This window comes from Podarcis erhardii (assembly GCF_964252035.2).
Source record: "Podarcis erhardii genome assembly, chromosome: 15".
In the NCBI taxonomy this organism is placed as follows: domain Eukaryota; kingdom Metazoa; phylum Chordata; class Lepidosauria; order Squamata; family Lacertidae; genus Podarcis; species Podarcis erhardii.
This window is the reverse complement of record NC_138505.1, coordinates 17,192,801-17,210,277: the sequence shown is the minus strand read 5'-3', so window position 1 is coordinate 17,210,277 and position 17,477 is coordinate 17,192,801. Positions and strand designations below refer to the sequence as shown.

At 45.4% G+C, this 17,477-nt stretch overlaps 2 protein-coding genes across 3 annotated transcripts in view; one reads left to right on the top strand and one right to left on the bottom strand.

The window, feature by feature from the left end:
• The window catches only part of ITGA10 (integrin subunit alpha 10), a 55,134-nt gene extending 51,228 nt beyond the window's left edge, over window positions 1-3,906 (bottom strand). Inside the window, exon 1 of the mRNA XM_081841667.1 lies at window positions 3,712-3,906. Within this exon, the coding sequence (XP_081697793.1) occupies window positions 3,712-3,763 (52 nt within the window). The 5' untranslated portion in view covers window positions 3,764-3,906. The remainder of the gene's footprint in view (window positions 1-3,711) is intronic.
• Window positions 3,907-9,205: 5,299 nt separating this feature from the next.
• On the top strand, window positions 9,206-15,506 carry BANF1 (barrier to autointegration nuclear assembly factor 1). 2 transcript variants are annotated; one of them, XM_081841676.1, is made up of 3 exons: window positions 9,206-9,359; window positions 13,918-14,057; window positions 14,811-15,506. In XM_081841676.1, exons 2-3 carry the CDS (start codon window positions 13,935-13,937, stop codon window positions 14,955-14,957), a joined length of 270 nt encoding a protein of 89 aa, XP_081697802.1. In that variant the 5' UTR covers window positions 9,206-9,359; window positions 13,918-13,934; the 3' UTR covers window positions 14,958-15,506. The 2 variants fall into 2 exon arrangements, with proteins under 2 accessions (XP_081697802.1, XP_081697803.1); XM_081841677.1 differs by lacking the exon at window positions 9,206-9,359 and adding an exon at window positions 12,070-12,204.
• Window positions 15,507-17,477: the final 1,971 nt, after the last annotated feature.

The window sequence follows — 17,477 nt, the reverse complement described above, 5'->3', positions numbered from 1 at the left end:
AGCTGGGAGTGGTCCAGAAATAGTCAACAGAGAGAAAGAGTAAGGCGTGGGAGGGGAAGAGGAAAAACAGATTGTAGGGACCAGAGGAGGGTGGGAGACTTGCTTGAATCATGTCCTTGAGATGGAGAATGAGGAGGAAAGGGCTATCGATAGCTATTAGGCACGATGGCTGTGCTCTGCCTCCATCACTGAAGGCAGCAATGCTTCTGAATATCAATTGCTGCAAACCGCAGGAAAAGAGAGGGCTCTTGGGCTTGGCTCCTGCTCGCAGATTTCCCATTGGAGTATCTGGTTGGTCACTGGAAGAACAGGATGCTGGACCTTTGGCCTGATCCAGCTGCCCCTCCTTACGTTCTTATGAGTGTGGCTGAAGTGGCCCTGCCTGTGTCTCACCTGGAACACTTCCTGCAATCAAATACATACAGAAAAAATCCTCCTACACAGAAAACCAGCATATTATTTGGTGGCGGCGGCGCTGGGAGTCTAGCCTTGCGATGCTAGTTGTTGAAAAGCTTAATTTCATCCAGTCACATGAGTTCCCACACACCTGTAATCTGAAGTACAATTACAGGTGAAGTACGATTAGGATTATTGGCTGAGGCTGGAAGCTGGGGAAACAGAGGCATGCCCTGCTCTGTGCTGAATCCAAAGAAGGAGGGGAATGAGGGGGTGTCTCCTAACAACTCTCAGTACCCTGAACAAACTACACTTCCTAGGGTTCTTGGGTGGAAGCCGTAACTGTTTAAAGTGGCATGATATAGCTTTAAATGTATAGGTTGGGAAGGACTCTTGCCTGATAGCCTGGAGAGCTGCTGCCAGTCAGTGTCAACAATACTGGGCTAGATGGGTCAGTAGTCTGGCTAGGGAAAAGGCAGTGTTGTGTATTCAGCGGTCTGTGTTTGCCTGAGCTTGAGTCTGGACTAAGGATTCTGAGCTCCTGTGTTCTGATTCGATACATGATGTCCAATCACAGAACATTTCAGGATTTGGGCCTCTGCCATTGGTCCTTGAACTCTGAGTCGGTATTCGCAGCTTGGAAGTTTAGACAGCCAATCATGTTGGGAGTAGCCCAGGCTTTCAGAAATGTATATAAGCAGTTGCTTTGCCCCTGTTTCCCAGTCATGTAGCTCAATAAAAGGTTCTTGCTGTTATCACCGCATCTTGCAACGTGGGAACCAACCTGCACTTCAGGCAGCTTCCTTTGTTCCCATGTAGTACAAAGCAAGTTCTTACTCCCAGTAAGATAAAATAAAAAAATTCCTTCCAGTAGCACCTTAAAGACCAACTAAGTTAGTTCTTGGTATGAGCTTTCATGTGCATGCACACTTCTTCAGAAGTGTATCTGAAGAAGTGTGCATGCACACAAAAGCTCATACCAAGAACTAACTTAGTTGGTCTTTAAGGTGCTACTGGAAGGAATTTTTTTATTTTGTTTTGACTATGGCAGACCAACACGGCTACCTATCTGTCCCAGTAAGATGTTATGGGTGCCATTAATGGGTGGAAGAGTGGGAAATGAGATGGATCTGACCCCCCCGGGGTCCACACAATCCACCTTCAGAAAGTTCTCCTGAACAAGCCCCTCTGAAATGAACAGAAGTTGTGCAAAAGTATTGATGTGCAATGTATGTAAGCCCCAGAAAAGATTTGGGGTGATTCCTCCTGACTCCAAGGCTCAAGCAGCCCCTTGGAAATGTAGTTTTGGGGAAACATAGAACAAAGTTATTTTCGGTCCCAATGCATAAAAGGCAGTGGACGGCTTTGCCAATCAGACCTGATTTCTAAATGTAAATAAAACTTGGCTTCACTGTGTAAGATTGATTTTTATATTCTGCTTTGCAAATCCAACTGGTATCTGCAAGATGCTAGATCTCTGCTATCCAGCAGCTGAGGTTTAGCAAAGTGTATTTTCATGAGAAGCTGTTTTAACTGATCATGCTCAGGTCTTGCAGAGCTTACATTGCCGGGGAAACCCTGCAGTGAAGGCAAAAGTGACCAGAAGTGATGAAGTTCTCATTATACCCAGAGAGAAGGAAACGAGGACCCCTCTTAAAGAGAGAGAAAAAAGGTGTCTCCCACTCAGAGCTGGGAGAGAGCTGGCCATTCATGTTATCTGGCCAATAGCTATTCCTAGTTAAATTCCCTCCAGGTTACTTTTTGTGGTCTCTGTGTGAGTAAATCCAAGATTAAATTGGTGACTTTTTATTGTGGACTTTGAAACCATAACATGCTGGGTTACGGCATGGCTGTGCTAGTGGGAGCTGATGTGAGTTGTAGTCCAAAACATCTGGAGGGCACCAGGTGGGTGAAAACTGCTATATACTTTTACGTATAGCAAGGTAATAGTTTTCCACATTTAATTTCCCTCCAACCTGTTTGCAATCCCTGCTTCCCCTCCAAAAAAGATGTGTCTTTATACCTATAGCTCAGGACAACACTTCATGCATGATGAAGTAGTCTGTGAAAGCTTATGCCATAATTAATATGTTACTTTTTAAGATGACACAAGTTCTCGCCGCTGTCATGACTTTATCTCTCGGGGTTATCCAGTTGTGACATCCTGCTTGGTCAAAGAGGAGTTCCCCTTCTCTCCCCTCGGCAGCTTCGCTGCCCCCTCCCCCAAATCTGGCCCACAGGGTAGGGGAACTCTGGAGCAGATTTGGGTGGGTGGGCACTGAAGAGGAGAAGAGAGGAAGGGGAGACCCCGTAACATCCCAGGGTGTGATGTTGGATCTTGTCCACCACTTCAATACAGTGGTACCTCGAGTTAAGAACTTAATTCGTTCTGGAGGTCCGTTCTTAACCTGAACCTGTTCTTAACCTGAAGCACCACTTTAGCTAATAGGGCCTCCTGCTGCCGCCAGAGCACGATTTCTGTTCTCATCCTGAAGCAAAGTTCTTAACCCGAAGTACTATTTACGTCGTTTACCTTCCCGCTGCAGCGGTACCTATTTATCTACTTGCACTGGTGTGCTATCGAACTGCTAGGTTGGCAACAACAGAGTAGACCAACAGCTGTCTGTGGGAAGCCCACAAGCAGCACCCAAGCACAAGAACCCTCTCCCCTTCTGTGGCTTCCAGCAACTGGTATTCAGAAGATGACTGCCTCCAACCATAGAGAGTGTAGCCATTGTGGCTAGTAGCCATTGATAGCCTTGTCCTTCATCAATTTGTCCAGTCTTCTTTTAAAGCCATTCACCTTGGTGGCCACCACTGCCTCCAACTTGAACCTAAGCTTGTGTATTACCTCCTCCCTCCCAACCATTTTCCTTTTGTGCTGTGTCTCTTTCAGATTCTAAGCCTGAAGGCAAGGACTACCTCTTTTGTAGTGGTTTGTAAACCACTCAGAGAGCGGTTTTTTGCTGATGAGTCAGCTTTTTAAAAAAATACGAAATGCTTAAAATAAAAAGATTTAAAAACAACAACAACAACTATCATTTGCAGAGAGGCTAAGCCAAAGGAAGGCACAAGGAATTTTGAATGGCTGGTTGCACAATCAGTCCATTGCAGCATGATTGAGACATGGTCTCCCCTTGGGTCAATTCTGCTTTCCTCCCACTCAGGAGCCCTTAATGACATCCAGTAAACCTGTATCTTAATAGAGCTGCCCCCCTTCCATTCCCCAGTTCTCTCCTAACTTCAGGATAATTCTTCAGCCATCTAGCCTTTCCGTCTTTTAAAATGGACTTAAATATTCTGGAATAAGGGTACCTGGTAGCAGGAGAAGGAAGAGGTAGCAGGAGCAGCTGTATGGCCCCATCATTATCACTCCAGTCAGAATCCGCACTAGTAGCAGGACGTCCCGAAAGAAAACCGAGGCCGTTTGGACATTTGGACCCTCGCCTCAGCAGCTGAGTGGTGGCGTTTGCAGAAGCAGCAGAGCCTCAAAGGTTACACTGTCTTCTGCTGGCCTCTCTCGTACACCACCAATTTTTTTTTCCCTTTCCCTCCTTCATCTCGGGAAAAAAGTTCCAATTGGCTGCTAAAAATAAATTAGACGTTTAGCCTTCCCTCTGTGCTCCTTCCTCCGTCATGTAGATGCAACTCGCTTAAAAAAAGAAAAAGAAAAAAGAGAGGGAAGGGAAAAGTTATTTATTTTAAAAGATACCAAAATCACAAAGTAGAAAACAACCCAAATTATATGCCAGAAAATTGCTCATATTTTGTGGGTGAACCATGGTGATAAAAAGCTGTAAGAGACCAAGAGTCACTGTCTGATATTCTTTAAGTTTTAACCATCTCTGACCGTACACAGAGTGCAATTATTTTACTGCTGAATAAGCACAGCCGATTCTCCCACCTGAGACATTCCAGGAGCAGAAAGCGCCAACTTCCCTGGCAATGATCTTCAATGACACTCTTCATTTTTATAGACAAGCATTTCCCATTGTTGTTGATTAATTATTAGTTTTATTAAAGTACTTGACACACTTCTCTGACATTTCACTCCAAGCCTGAGTCTAGCCCTGGAACTTGATGGCAATGCCAGCCCTGGTCTCAGCCCTGGAACGTGAGATGGAATAATTAAAATGAGTTAGCCTCTGAACGTATGTAGAGTGCAATTTCTCCAAAATCACAGCCATTCCCTAAACATTCGTGAAAACAAGGATCAGGGCCTCTTGAAAGACTTCAGGGGACGCTTGTCCCAGTCACCAATGCCACAATACAGTGGTACCTTGAGTTAAGTACTTAATTCGTTCCGGAGGTCCGTTCTTAACCTGAAACTGTTCTTAACTTGAGGTACCACTTTAGCAAATGGGGCCTCCCGCTGCCGCCGCACGATTTCTGTTCTCATCCTGAAGCAAAGTTCTTAACCTGAGGTAATATTTCTGGGTTAGCAGACTCTGTAACCTGAAGCGTATGTAACCTGAGGTACCACTGTACTTAAGACTGTGGAACTCACAGACTGTGGAACTCATTCCCACAGCAACTTGGATGGCTTTAAAGTAGGATGGGACAAATTCATGGAGAAGGCTATCAATGGCTACGAGCCATGGTGGTTATGCTCTGCCTCCAAAGTCAGAGGCAGCAGTGCTTCTGAATGCCAGTCACTGGGTACCATAAGAGTGGGGAGACAGCTCAGGTGCTCAGGTGCTGCTTGCAGGTTTCCCACAGGTATGTCAACCACTGTGAGAACAGGATGCTGGCCTAGATAGGCCATTGGCCTAATCCAACAGGCTCTTCATATGTTCTTATGATGCTTCCGTGCACTTTCCCCTCCTCTTGAGTAGTCAACCTTCACCTTTCTGCCTGACTCACCATTCCCTCTGCTCTGGGGTAGGGTTTTTTTTTGTGAGGAGGGGATCTGAGAGCCAGCCAGGAGCCCATGATGCTGGAGCTGGTCCTCAAGCAGAGAGATCTGGATCATCTGTTGGCCCCTCGGGGATCACTGACCCTGTGGGGATCTGCCGGAGGGTCCTGCTCCTCCCTCTGAGGAGAGACCTCAGGTTGAGCCCTGACAACTCCTGGATTCTTAGGGGAAAGGAGGGCGGAATCTGAGGGAGTGTTGACTAGTGGCTAAGGTAGATAAATCCAAAAATTCCAGGGTTTTTTAAATCTTTGCTTCAGCCTTCCCCAATTGGGTGCCTTGGTCCTCAATTCCCAGCAGCCCCAGCCAGCACAACCCTCATTTTAATTGAGCTGTAAGTTAAGGGCATTTGTCTGTATTTCAGTCTCTCTTTATCCTGCACTGCTGTGCCCAGGAAGAAAAACATTGACATTGGGCTTTAATCACCATTACTCACTTGTCCTCACCTCCAGTATTTATTTTACTGCAATTACATCCCATCTTTTCCTCCAAGGAACTCCATGGTGTACACTGGGTATCATAAGAGCGGGAAGAGAGCTCTTGTGCTCAGGTGCTGCTTGCAGGTTCCCCACAGGCATGTCAACCACTGTGAGAATAAGATGCTGGCCTAGATGGGCAATTGGCCTGATCCAGCAAGCTCTTCATATGCTCGATGCAGTTGAGTCAGTACAAGGCAACATTTGTGTATGTGTTTTTCGGTTTCCTTCCACTTTTAAAGCTTTGCCGTTGCCCTGGAGCTGCAAATTCCTTTGTGGTAAGAAATTAAAAGGTTTGTGTGGAAAGCAAGTAGGAGCTTTGTGCAACCGAAACCCCGAATTAAGGACTCCTTGTCAGCACAATGGGGCATGGGAGCGGCCTCCCAAACCGAGCCACTCCTTGCCAAAGTGGTCCAATCTGAGCAGGAACTTCGAAACATTTGTTGAAGTGAAGCCATTTTCCTTCTCCTTGAAGCCCTCGGCATTCAATGGAGCAGCAATCCAGGCTGGATCTAGGTTTTGAGCCGGCCGAGGACAAGATGCTCTCGCAGTACTGCCGGAGGACACCCCTTCCACCTTGACACTGTCACAACTGCCCATTCACTTGCCCTGCTTTGCCTCTAGGCCGAATCCACTAGAGGATAACGAGTGAGCTGCTGGTGGCTCCTTTTATGGCTTGCTCCCCTGGAGAGGGCAAGTGAACAGGTGGCAGCAACAGCGATGGGCAGCAACAGGTCAAGAAGGCTCCGGGGATTAACTAGGAGGCCCCTGCCGTGCCCATGGGCATGTGCCTGGCAGTGCCAACCTCATTGGCAATTGCACTTATTGACTACAGCAGGAGAACATGCAGCCCTCGGGCCGGTCTTGGCCAACTGGGGGTTCAGTTAGGCCCACAAGACCCAACCCCCCCCCCAAAGCACACTCATCAGCTCATATCACTGGTGAATCCTGAAAATTTATATTCTGAAGACACAAAATGCCAAATTTTCCATAGGTGCTTAAGGGCACAGGCCAGATTTGCCTCGGAGCAAATTGAGACATTTAGTGGCTTTGCAGTGCATCCTGGATTTGAAAGAAGGTGCTGGGCAGCCATGACCTTCACACTCTTCCTGTCCTGCCAACTCCAGAGATAGACAGATGGGTCATGGGGACCCATCATGGGTAGGTCATTCATTCCTGATGGTGCAGCTCCCCCTGGGGGACAAACACACCCACAGCCCCCATTGCTGAGCCTTTCTGAAATAAGTATAGCAGAAGCAGAGTATATTTAATATGGGGGAGAAATGGGAATATTTCTGGCTCACAGTTAGGTGAGCTTTTCTGGACATTTGCCTGTCTTTCCTGTAATAGTCTTGGTTTATTTCTTTATTTTAAATTGTCTATACACACTGTATTTCCCCCTTCTTTTTATTTACTTACTGTTAGCTGAAGAACACTACTCAGGACACTGGATGGAACAATGCTTTTAGAATATTTTTAACTGTAACTGCTTTTAGATGGTTTAATTGCAATTATTATTTACATTATTTTTTTTCTCCCTTTGCTCGTTTTTAAATTATGTAGAAGTTTGCCGTGCTGGGCAACTCCAGAAGGAGGGGCCTGATATAAATTCAACAACAACAACAACAACAACAACAACAACAAATTTTATTTATATCCCGCCCTCCCCAGCAACAACAACAACAACAATAATAATAATAAATTTTATTTATATCCCGCCCTCCCCAGCCAAAGCCAGGCTCAGAGTGGCTAACATCAAATGTATAATACATTAACATAAAATCAGACAATCAATTAAAATACATCCTCAAATCAGATCAGGATCAGAATAAAATCCAATCAGATGGCAACCCACAGATTAGGGTTGGGGACCTTAAATGCTCACCAGGCCCAACTGTTTGTGCTGAACTTATATGGGCTGTGAGAAAAATTGGGAGGCCACTTTCATGCAAGTTCTTATGAAAAGGGAGAGGGAGTCAGACTGAACCCCGACCAAAGGCCTGGCAAAACAGCTCCGTCTTGCAGGCCCTGCAGAAAGATGTCAAGTCCCGCAGGGCCCTAGTCTCTTGTGACAGAGCGTTCCACCAGATTGGAGCCACAGCCGAAAAAGCCCTGGCTCTAGTTGAGGCCAGCCTAACCTCTCTGTGGCCTGGGACCAAACATATTTTTTGGGGGGGGATTTTTAACTTCTTTTGCTTCTTAAATTTTTTGCTCAGAAAAAAAATTCACAAATTTATAGTTTGGCAGCAAAAAAGCAATGTGCTTTATAAATTTGCTATAAATTTGTGAATTTTTTTCTGATCTGGGCAAAAAAAAATACAAATCCAGCCAAACGGGTGGGGTATAATTATAATTATTATTTTATTGTTTGTGTGTGTGTGTGTGTGTGTGTGTGTGTGCAGTGTGTATGTGTATGTTCTTCTTCTTTTTGGAAATCACTTGTGGCCAAGTCTTCCATGAACATGGTCTTAACAGTGTGTCCGTAAGTGACTGTGGAGGCAAATTCTAGATCCACATGCCCTTCCACAGCGGGGACATAGGTTTCCAGGCAGGAGTTGATCATGGTGAGGGTTTGCCAAACATACCTTCCTCTTAGAACATTTCTCCCTTTCGTCCTGAGTTCAAGCGTCTTCAAAGTCCATGACACCTTTGGTAAAGGCTGTTCTCCAATTGGAGCGCTCACAGCCCAGTGTTTCCCAATTGTCAGTGTTTACACAGTACTACATTTTTCTAGATTTGCCTTGAGAGACTTATGTTGTCCACCAGTATTTCGCTTTCCATTCTTTAGTTGGGAATAGAGTAATTGCTTTGGAAGACGATAATCAGGCATCCAAACAACAGGACCAGTCCAGTGAAGTTGATGTTGAAGAATCATTGCTACGGCACTGGTGATCTTTGTTTCTTCCAATACACTGGCATTAGCTCGCCTGTCTTCCCAAGTGATGTGTAAAATTTCTCGGAGACACCGTTGATGGACTCTTTCAAGATACTTCAGTTCTTGTTACAGGTAGGTAATTAATATAATATAATATAATATAATATAATATAATATAATATAATATAATATAATATAATATAATATAATATAATATAATATAATATAATATAATATAATATAATATAATATTTCCTTCCAGTAGCACCTTAGAGACCAACTAAGTTAGTTATTGGTATGAGCTTTCGTGTGCATGCACACTTCTTCAGATATTGTAGTGTGTGTGTGTAGGGTGATTATAAAATGGCAGCAAATGCGTAATTATTCCCCCTCCGCCCTCTTTTCGCGCGTTCCTCAAATTATCCCGCCTTTTCGGTTCTCCCAATAACAAGAGCCTCCCTCCTCCATAGAGAAACCGCCGAGAAACCTAGAGTGCCGCAGCCGTCCTGTTTTTATGGCGCTCCGACCATAGAAAGATCGTCTCCATCGAATCTCTATGAGCTTAGCTCTGGACTTCTCTGGGCAAACGTAGGAAGCCTAGAGCGCCCTCTAGGCCGCGCTCCTCACGCCCAGCTTTCCTGTGTTACCCGGAAGTGGTACCCAGGGGAGCGCGGGAGCGACGGTTGAGGCGAGAGAGCAGGTGAGCGGCTCGGAGGGCGGGAAAGGGAGCGGGGGTGGCCAGGGGCTACCGGCGGTGAGGGGGGCGGGTGAAGCCCCTCAGCTTTGTGGGAGGCTGGCGACTGCCTGGGTGGTGATAAGAACCATAAACGACTGGCCATGAGGCGCCGCCGCCGCCGCCGCCTTTCCCTCCACCCGCCCTCTTCACTTGAGGCGTATTAATGGAGCCTCTTTAATCCACAAACATTGCACACCAGGAACTTCATGCTGAGCAGTTTGAGCTTCTCTCTCCTCCCACCGTCCTCTCCATGTATTAATCTTTTTCATCATGGTGTCGGCCTACCTTTCAGGGATGTTGCTTGGCTTATTCGTTTTAGGCCTCTCCTTTTTGCTTAAGGGCGGTTTCACACAGAGAGAGAAAGACTCCAAGATTAACAGAAGGAATTGCAGTAAAACAGCTGAAGGGAAGTTTGTTTTTAAAAAATTTTTTTAAAAAAGTTTGAAAATCACTCCCCCAAGATGTTTGTTTTAATGTTCTCTTCCAGAAGGGGGATTCCTGCTCCAATAACTCCCAAGTGAAGAGGTCAAAGCAGGTACTGATTTTAAAAAAAGAGGGGCCGGGTTTGCCCCAGATGGATAAGCAATGTGGGTTTTGGGGGAGAGAAATGTTAAAATGGGCAAAGAGGGGATTACGCAATCCCTCAGATTATGGGGAACTGATTTGGCTTTTGGTTACAGATAGGTAGCCGTGTTGGTCTGCCATAGTCAAAACAAAACAAATTCCTTCCATTAGCACCTTAAAGACCAACTAAGTCAGTTCTTGGTATGAGCTTTCGTGTGCATGCACACGTGTATCTGAAGAAGTGTACATGCACACAAAAGCTCATACCAAGAACTGACTTAGTTGGTCTTTAAGGTGCTACTGGAAGGAATTTGTTTTGTTTTGATTTGGCTTTTGTCGTAGTTACCAAATACAATTTGGGAAGTACCAAAGTGCAGCGTGTTGACTTTTTATGGTATCTAAATATATCTCCCATTTTCTCCATGAATAATCAGGAAATATCTGATTGGGGAGAAAGTTCAACCAAGCACATTCACAACTCAGTCCTGAGTGTAGTTAGTGGTCTGAACGCTAAATCCTAGTTCACTGCATTCTTAAGCAGTTTTTTTAAAAAAGGAACGAGTCCCAGTGAACAGTGAATCCTATGGCACTCAGAAGTAAGTCAATAGGAGTTCAATTGAGCTTACACCCAGATAAATGGATTAATGGGGCTTAACACTGAAAGCCTTACAGTACTTGGAAATGATTTGTTGGAACATTTCCAAATGTTTTGGGACGTAATATTAAGACATAACAATGTAACATTGTTTGAAGCCCTCCCAAAGAAACTACTGGCTTGAATGAGATTTGTCTTTGTTCTGCCTTAGTTGCTGTTGGGGATAGAAAGACACTTAAGACTTGTGAGGTAGTGCCCATCAGTTCATCTGGGCTGAGCTACCTGAGATTTTCCTTAACTCATTGTGTCTTGTTTCAACCTTCCCATCTCTGGCTTAGGTTGCCTCATCTTCCCCAAGTATTTTGCAAGGGAGCGTTTGGGTGTGGTAGACTTTTTCCATGGGGATTGTTGCTAGTAAAATCAGGAAGGTGGGAGGAGAAGGTGAGGCAAAGTGGTGCAGGCACCTACACTCTTCCCAAGCAGGCTGCTTGACTTGGCTCTTCACCCCTCACCCAAATGTTCCCACCACCTGCCCTCCCCACAATTGTAATATTATTTTTTTGGTATTGTATTGTAAACTGCCCTGTGATCTTCAGATGAAGGGCGGTATAGAAATTTGATTTAACAACAATAATAATCTGTACTCACATTTGTTGATTGGTTTTCTCACATAAATTTAGCTTTGGAGTCTCTGCTCTGAAGCAGCAAACAGTCTGATATTGAGTGCTGACTCAGAGCTCTGACCTTAGTAGGTGGGTTTATTTTCATCCTAAACCTGTAATGCTAACAAATAGCCTTTTTTACTATTATTTGGAAGATGAAGTAAGAACTTTGGCATTAGGATTCCAGCCTCAGTGAACCAAAGCAACCTAATGCTGGAGAGAGAGGAGGGGTTAGGACAGGTATAGGTAGCCAACAGTCCCTCAGAAGTTGTTGAGCTACAACTCTCATCATCCTTACCTACCGGCCATGCTATCTGAGGCTGGTGGAGTTGGAAGCCTTAACATCTGGAGGACCAATTATTCTCCATGCCTAGGTCAGGAGAGGAGCACTACAGTGGTACCTCGGGTTACGAACTTAATTCGTTCTGGAGGTCTGTTCTTAACCCGAAACCGCTCTTAACCTGAGGCGTGCTTTCGCTAATGGGACCTTCTGCTGCTGCCGCCGCACACATGGGTGTGCAATTTCCGTTCTCATTCTGGGGCAAAGTTCTCAACCCGAGGTACTACTTCCAGATTAGCGGAGTTTGTAACCTGAAGTGTTTGTAACCCAAAGCATTTGTAACCGGAGGTACCACTGTACTAGCTTTCTTGACTGCAGCAGAAGACTAGCATTCACCTGAATGAGTGAGTGGCTACCTCTGGTGTTCCTTCCACCAGCAATAGAACCAAGAGGATTCTGTGGAGGTGAGGTAGAATGTGAAAGTGCTTGGATCTCCTGCATCCTAGGCTGGTTTCTCTCCTGAAGAGCAGCCCAACATAGGTCCTTCTGTGTCATCCTGGTAGTGCTGCAACAAAGGAACCCCCTAAGCCACCTTCTGCCCTGGCTGGTGATGGTTCTGCTGTTCCAGTTAGCCCCAGGTGCCAGTGAGGAATCAAAGGAGACCAAGCCCCACCTCATTCCACTGAGTGTTCTTCAATTCACTCTCTGGTAGGTGGCGCTATTACCTTATTTAGCTGCCTGCCCTTCAGTACCGCTTTGCCTTATTTAGCTGTGTCAAGTAACACCTCTTGCTGCTTCCCTGGCTGTATTCCCTTACCAGGAGGCTATGTCATTATTGCAGTCATCAATCGGAGACTGTGTGAACCTAGGGAACAGTAGCAACCGCCACCCTCTGGCTGGCTGCTGTTGGAATCGGAAACTTCCAAAGATTGCAGCAGCTGTTCTGAAAGCTGTAATGGCCCTAACTGAGCCCCCTCCCACTTTCCAAGTGTGAACTCTAGAACTGTCCTGTCAAACTATACCTTTTGGCCTCTTCCCCATCTCTCCTAAACTGGATACAGCTAGTAGGAGCAATGAGATCTTGTTTTTGCAGTCTCAGGTGCAACTATGGTTGAGAAGTGGTGCATTGCCTCTGATACTTGTGTTAGAAATAGTAACAGCGCTGCTGACTATGCTTTATTTTACAAATGGTTCTTTGCAAAAACACCCGCCCACATTCTGTGTACAATCTGAGCAGTGGTGTGCTCTGAAAACTTTTGAATAAACATTTTCTGCTTCTGTAACCAATTGGGATCTGATCTAGTATGTATGGCTCACTTTGGTAACCAAACCCTAAAAATTAACATAAAAGCACTGCATGAGTGCTTCCAAATAAATTGCTCAATAGCTGGAAGGAAATGATTTATTTATTTTTATTTAAATTTAATTTCCTGATCAAAATGTACATAATAAAGTATTAATCTGTGCTCAAAGCTTTAGCTGTAAATTATTTTTACTTGATATTTGCCTTAAGATATGTACATAACACATTAACATAAGCTTATGTACCAGTCCTTGCACACACAGCGAGCTGAATTTTATATATATTTGCGTGTAATCTCAAAAAAGTTAATTACAGCTTAAAAACTGCCCAGTTTATATATTGGCTCATTTACATTTGAAACATATAGAAGTCTGGTTTGCATTTTATTTATTCAGGCAAACATCAAACAAGCTATGGTTCTTGGCTTGTTTCTGACTTGGGTGTGCATTGTTTGTTTGAAAGGAACAAGTCATGCACTGAGTTCTCACAACACAACAAGCCATACTCTGATATGTTTGTGTGTGCCACCTGCATAGGGGATGGGTGAAAAGCCTTATTCACATTTAAACTAAGATTTAACATGGCATTTGAGCCAGGTCACTATCTTTAAATACATCTTGGACAACAAATCTCAGTAAAAAACTTGGACAACAAATCTCAGTAAAAAATTTTTTTACCACAGTATCAAAATAAACACTAAGTGTTGCCAAACACATAAATTAGCAAAATGTACACATTTAATTTATGCTACAGTTCCTCATTTACATGCATGTTTTACAAGTGGAAAATGTTCTGTTCTGTGCCTCTGCATCTAAGGTATGGTGGTAACATCCATGGGCATTCTAAAGAAAGCTACCTAATGCTGGAGAATTATTGGCTAATTCACTGCAGGCTTTCAGCTTTTTGGCCAACCAGGCAGGGGAGTATACACTCCTAATGCCACCATTGACATGGCTCACTCTGTTTCTTCCTCCCTGGAATAGTAAACAAATAAGCTGTATAACAGTTGGCCAAGAAGCATGTGCAGTTCTAGCATCCTGTGGGTTTTCTCAACTGCCTGGTGATGCTACCCACCCTTTAGTTCTGACACCTCACTGATCTCTTGAGTCCTTTTGCAGGCAGAGCTGCAGGCAACATGACCACCAGTCAGAAGCATCGGGACTTCGTGGCTGAGCCCATGGGGGACAAGTCTGTTGGTACTTTAGCTGGCATTGGAGATGTACTTGGCAGGAAGCTGGAAGACAAAGGCTTTGACAAGGTATCTTCTGGGCCATTGGGTCTGAAAGCAAAATAAGTTTATGGTGTAGGAAATGAACTTGGGCAGAGTGATGCTTTCTAGCCTCCAGACAAGCCTCTGCAGTGGGGGGGTTCACTTCAGAGGTACTAGGAGTACCCGCAGGACTACAAGATCAGGAGAGACACGCTCCATTTTGATGACTGCTTCAGGGCCTATGCAATGCAGCAGTCATTTTGAATCTCAGTAGGCCTGCGTCCAATTAGTCTTTGTGGTAGAGTGAGTAATAATAATAATATTATTATTATTTATTATTTGTACCCCGCCCATCTGGCTGGGTTTCCCCAGCCACTCTGGGCGGCTTCCACAAAAACCAAAAATACACTAATATGTCATACGTTAAAAACTTCCCTGAACAGGGCTGCCTTAAGATGTCTTCTGAATGTCAGGTAGTTGTTTATCTATGAGGACTTGAACCCAAGTCTCGAGTCCAAAACTCAAACTGCTGCACTGAAAGGATAACTTCTGTGTTCCCAGATTTTCTGTGCTTCTAGAACAGCGTTTCACAACCCTGAGCCCTCAAGATAGTTTGGGTTACAACTCCCATCAAACTGAGGCAGCTGTAGTCCAAAACCTCTGGAGGGCACCTGGTCGCGGAAGGGTATTCTGGAATTTTCATTCCCAAAGGGGTCTGATATAGGTAGCCTCTCTCTTTTTTTTTACCGAAGTTGCTAATCCTCTGTGTGCTTCCCCCCCCCCACGCTTTCTTGAACACAGGCATACGTGGTTCTGGGACAGTTCTTAGTGCTGAAGAAGGACGAGGACCTCTTCCGCGAGTGGTTGAAGGACACGTGCGGTGCCAATGCCAAGCAATCCAGAGACTGTTATGGCTGCCTGAAGGAATGGTGTGATGCTTTCTTGTGAATGATGTTGGCCAAAGCCTGGTGGATGCTGTTAGGGCTTTTGTAGTTGAATAGAGATTGTTCCTCCCCGTCTCTCTCAGCACCCACTTCTTATAAACCTTCCAGCATCTACATGGGCTGCTGGGGGCTATTGCTCCCAACACTGGGGTGGGGTGGGGGGGGAGCCATGACTGCCTTTTAATGTAACTGAATCTTTTTTCCTCCAGGGAGAGGGTTGAGAAACATCAAATGTTCTAATTCGATGCTCCATGTAGGTCGTTTTTTACGTGGCTTTAATTGCAAGCCCCCTCACTGTTAGGCCACCCAACTCCAGAACCAGACCTGCCTGCTAACAATAATGGAAGTTCCCCTACTCCCTTTGTTTGAGCTCAAGTTAGACTGAGATTTACCTGTCAATTCTGAAGAAAAAAGATGTTATTAGGCCTATTATTTTTGTGATTTCTCTCCAGTGTTTGATCCCTGCTATAATTTTTATGCTACTCGGTTTATTGGCAAGAACCAAAAATCATTGCAAAGTTTTTAAATCAATAAAAATCAGCTGTGTTAACTATTCAGTGTTGCTTGAAAATTAATTGGGGTGAGCTGTTTCGGGGAAAGGGGTGTGGGAATCCAATTTGTGTCTTGATCCCACAAGGAAGTGTATGAAGAGTTTAGTATCTACCTGAGGTTGCTGAAGTGATGGCGAAAGTCAGGAGTTGTGATTCTCAGCCTCATGATGGGGCACAGTTCTTTCCCCAAACTCATCCAGGTAGGAAGAGAGCAATCCAGCACTGCTACTGACTCCAACCACTCTTGGCACGTAGCCCCTTCCAACAGAATGTGACCTTTACAGTTGCCTGTTTTAAATGTATGCCGAAGGAGGCTGAGCATTCTGGCCTAGTTCTTAGGATAGAAATTATCCCAAATAGTTGGGCTAGAACAATGCTCTGCTGCCTTCCCTGGGCGTCATTCTAAAACGGGCAAAATCTAGATGGCTGTCAAAGTTAGGAATGGTAAGGAATAATCTTGCCCTGGCATAGAAATTGAAATTTACACAAAAATATTTGTGCCTTACAATAAATGTTACTTGGCCTCTCCCTTGAGGTTGGAACAGGGAGCCTATTTTCTGTGAGAGCTACAGCACAGTGAGGTAATCTGCCAGGGAGGTACCTGCTAGCAGTGGGCAGAGTTTGCAGCATTTCAGGACTGCATAACTGCTACCCCATCTCCACCCATTTTGGCTCCCTCTATGTTTCTGTCTTGTTGCCAGAAGGCTCCCATCACTGCCCAAACCAGCTCTTCCTGCCTTTGTTCCTCACCTTAGGGGTGTGGAAATGTACTCTCCCTTGGCTATCTTGTGGGCAGATACCAGCAGGAGCCAGGTGAGTCTTTGCTGCCCAAAGTCATGCAGTACATTTTAAATTACATGCTATTTCATCTCGTGTTCATATACTGTCCTACTGGTTCATGGCTTTAAAAGAGGATCAGACATACATGGTGGAGAGGGCTATCAATGGCTACTAGCCATGATAGCTATGCTCTGCCTTCACACTTGCAGACAGCAATTGCTGGAAGCCATAGGAGGGGAGAAGGCTTTGTGCTCAGATCCTGCTTGCTGGCTTCCCACAGGCATCTGGTCTGCCACTGTGAGTATAGGATGCTGGACTAGAAGAATCAGAGAGTTGAAAGGGACCCTGAGGATCATCTAAGTCCTGCAATGCAGGAATATGCATCTGTCCCTTATGGGGATCAGACTTGCAATCTTGGCGTTATCACCACACTCTAACCATCTGCTGGTTGCTGGCCTGATCCATCAGGGCTAAACATAGGTTCTTACGTGCTTTACCCCTGCATGTAGGGATTGTGGCAAGTTCAGAGAACAATATGCAAACATGGGCAGATGAATTTCATGTTGCAATCCCATGTGTGTTTTGGGACAGATAACAAGTGTCCATAGCTTGGATCTGTGGCACACGGGAAAATCTGATCTCGCCATTGTACAACAGGAAGATGTAGCTACACCCTGGCACCATTAGTATGTATACAAACACATGCCACGTTTCAGGTTGCTTGGCAGCCAGGCGTTTTAACTTATTGTTACCTTGTTTTCCTCCAGCTGCTGGCATCTAGTGTTCTGCTGCTTCTAAAGCTGTGCACACTTGATTCTCCCCTGTTTTATGGTCACAATAACCCTGTCCGGTAGAATTAGGCTGACTGCCCCTCAAGACCACCCAGTGAACTTCATGGCCAAGTGGGAATTTGAATCCAGATCCTAGCCCTCGAACCTCTGCCTCACACGGGCTCATGCATTGGCCCTTGTGGCCTGCAAGATGCTCAGGGTGAGGGCGCTGCCTGTTCTCATCCCTGTGCCTCTCCTCACCCCACTGGGGGTACTCTCCAGGTGTGCAGGAAGGGAAGGGTCCCCGTGTGACGTCACATGAGGGGGCTGCGGGAGTGAGACCCCGCCCCTTTCTCATGGAGGGAAGCCGGGATTGCCTCTTGTTTTTCGAGGGAGAGGACCAAAGCCAAGGGCAGCGAGGGC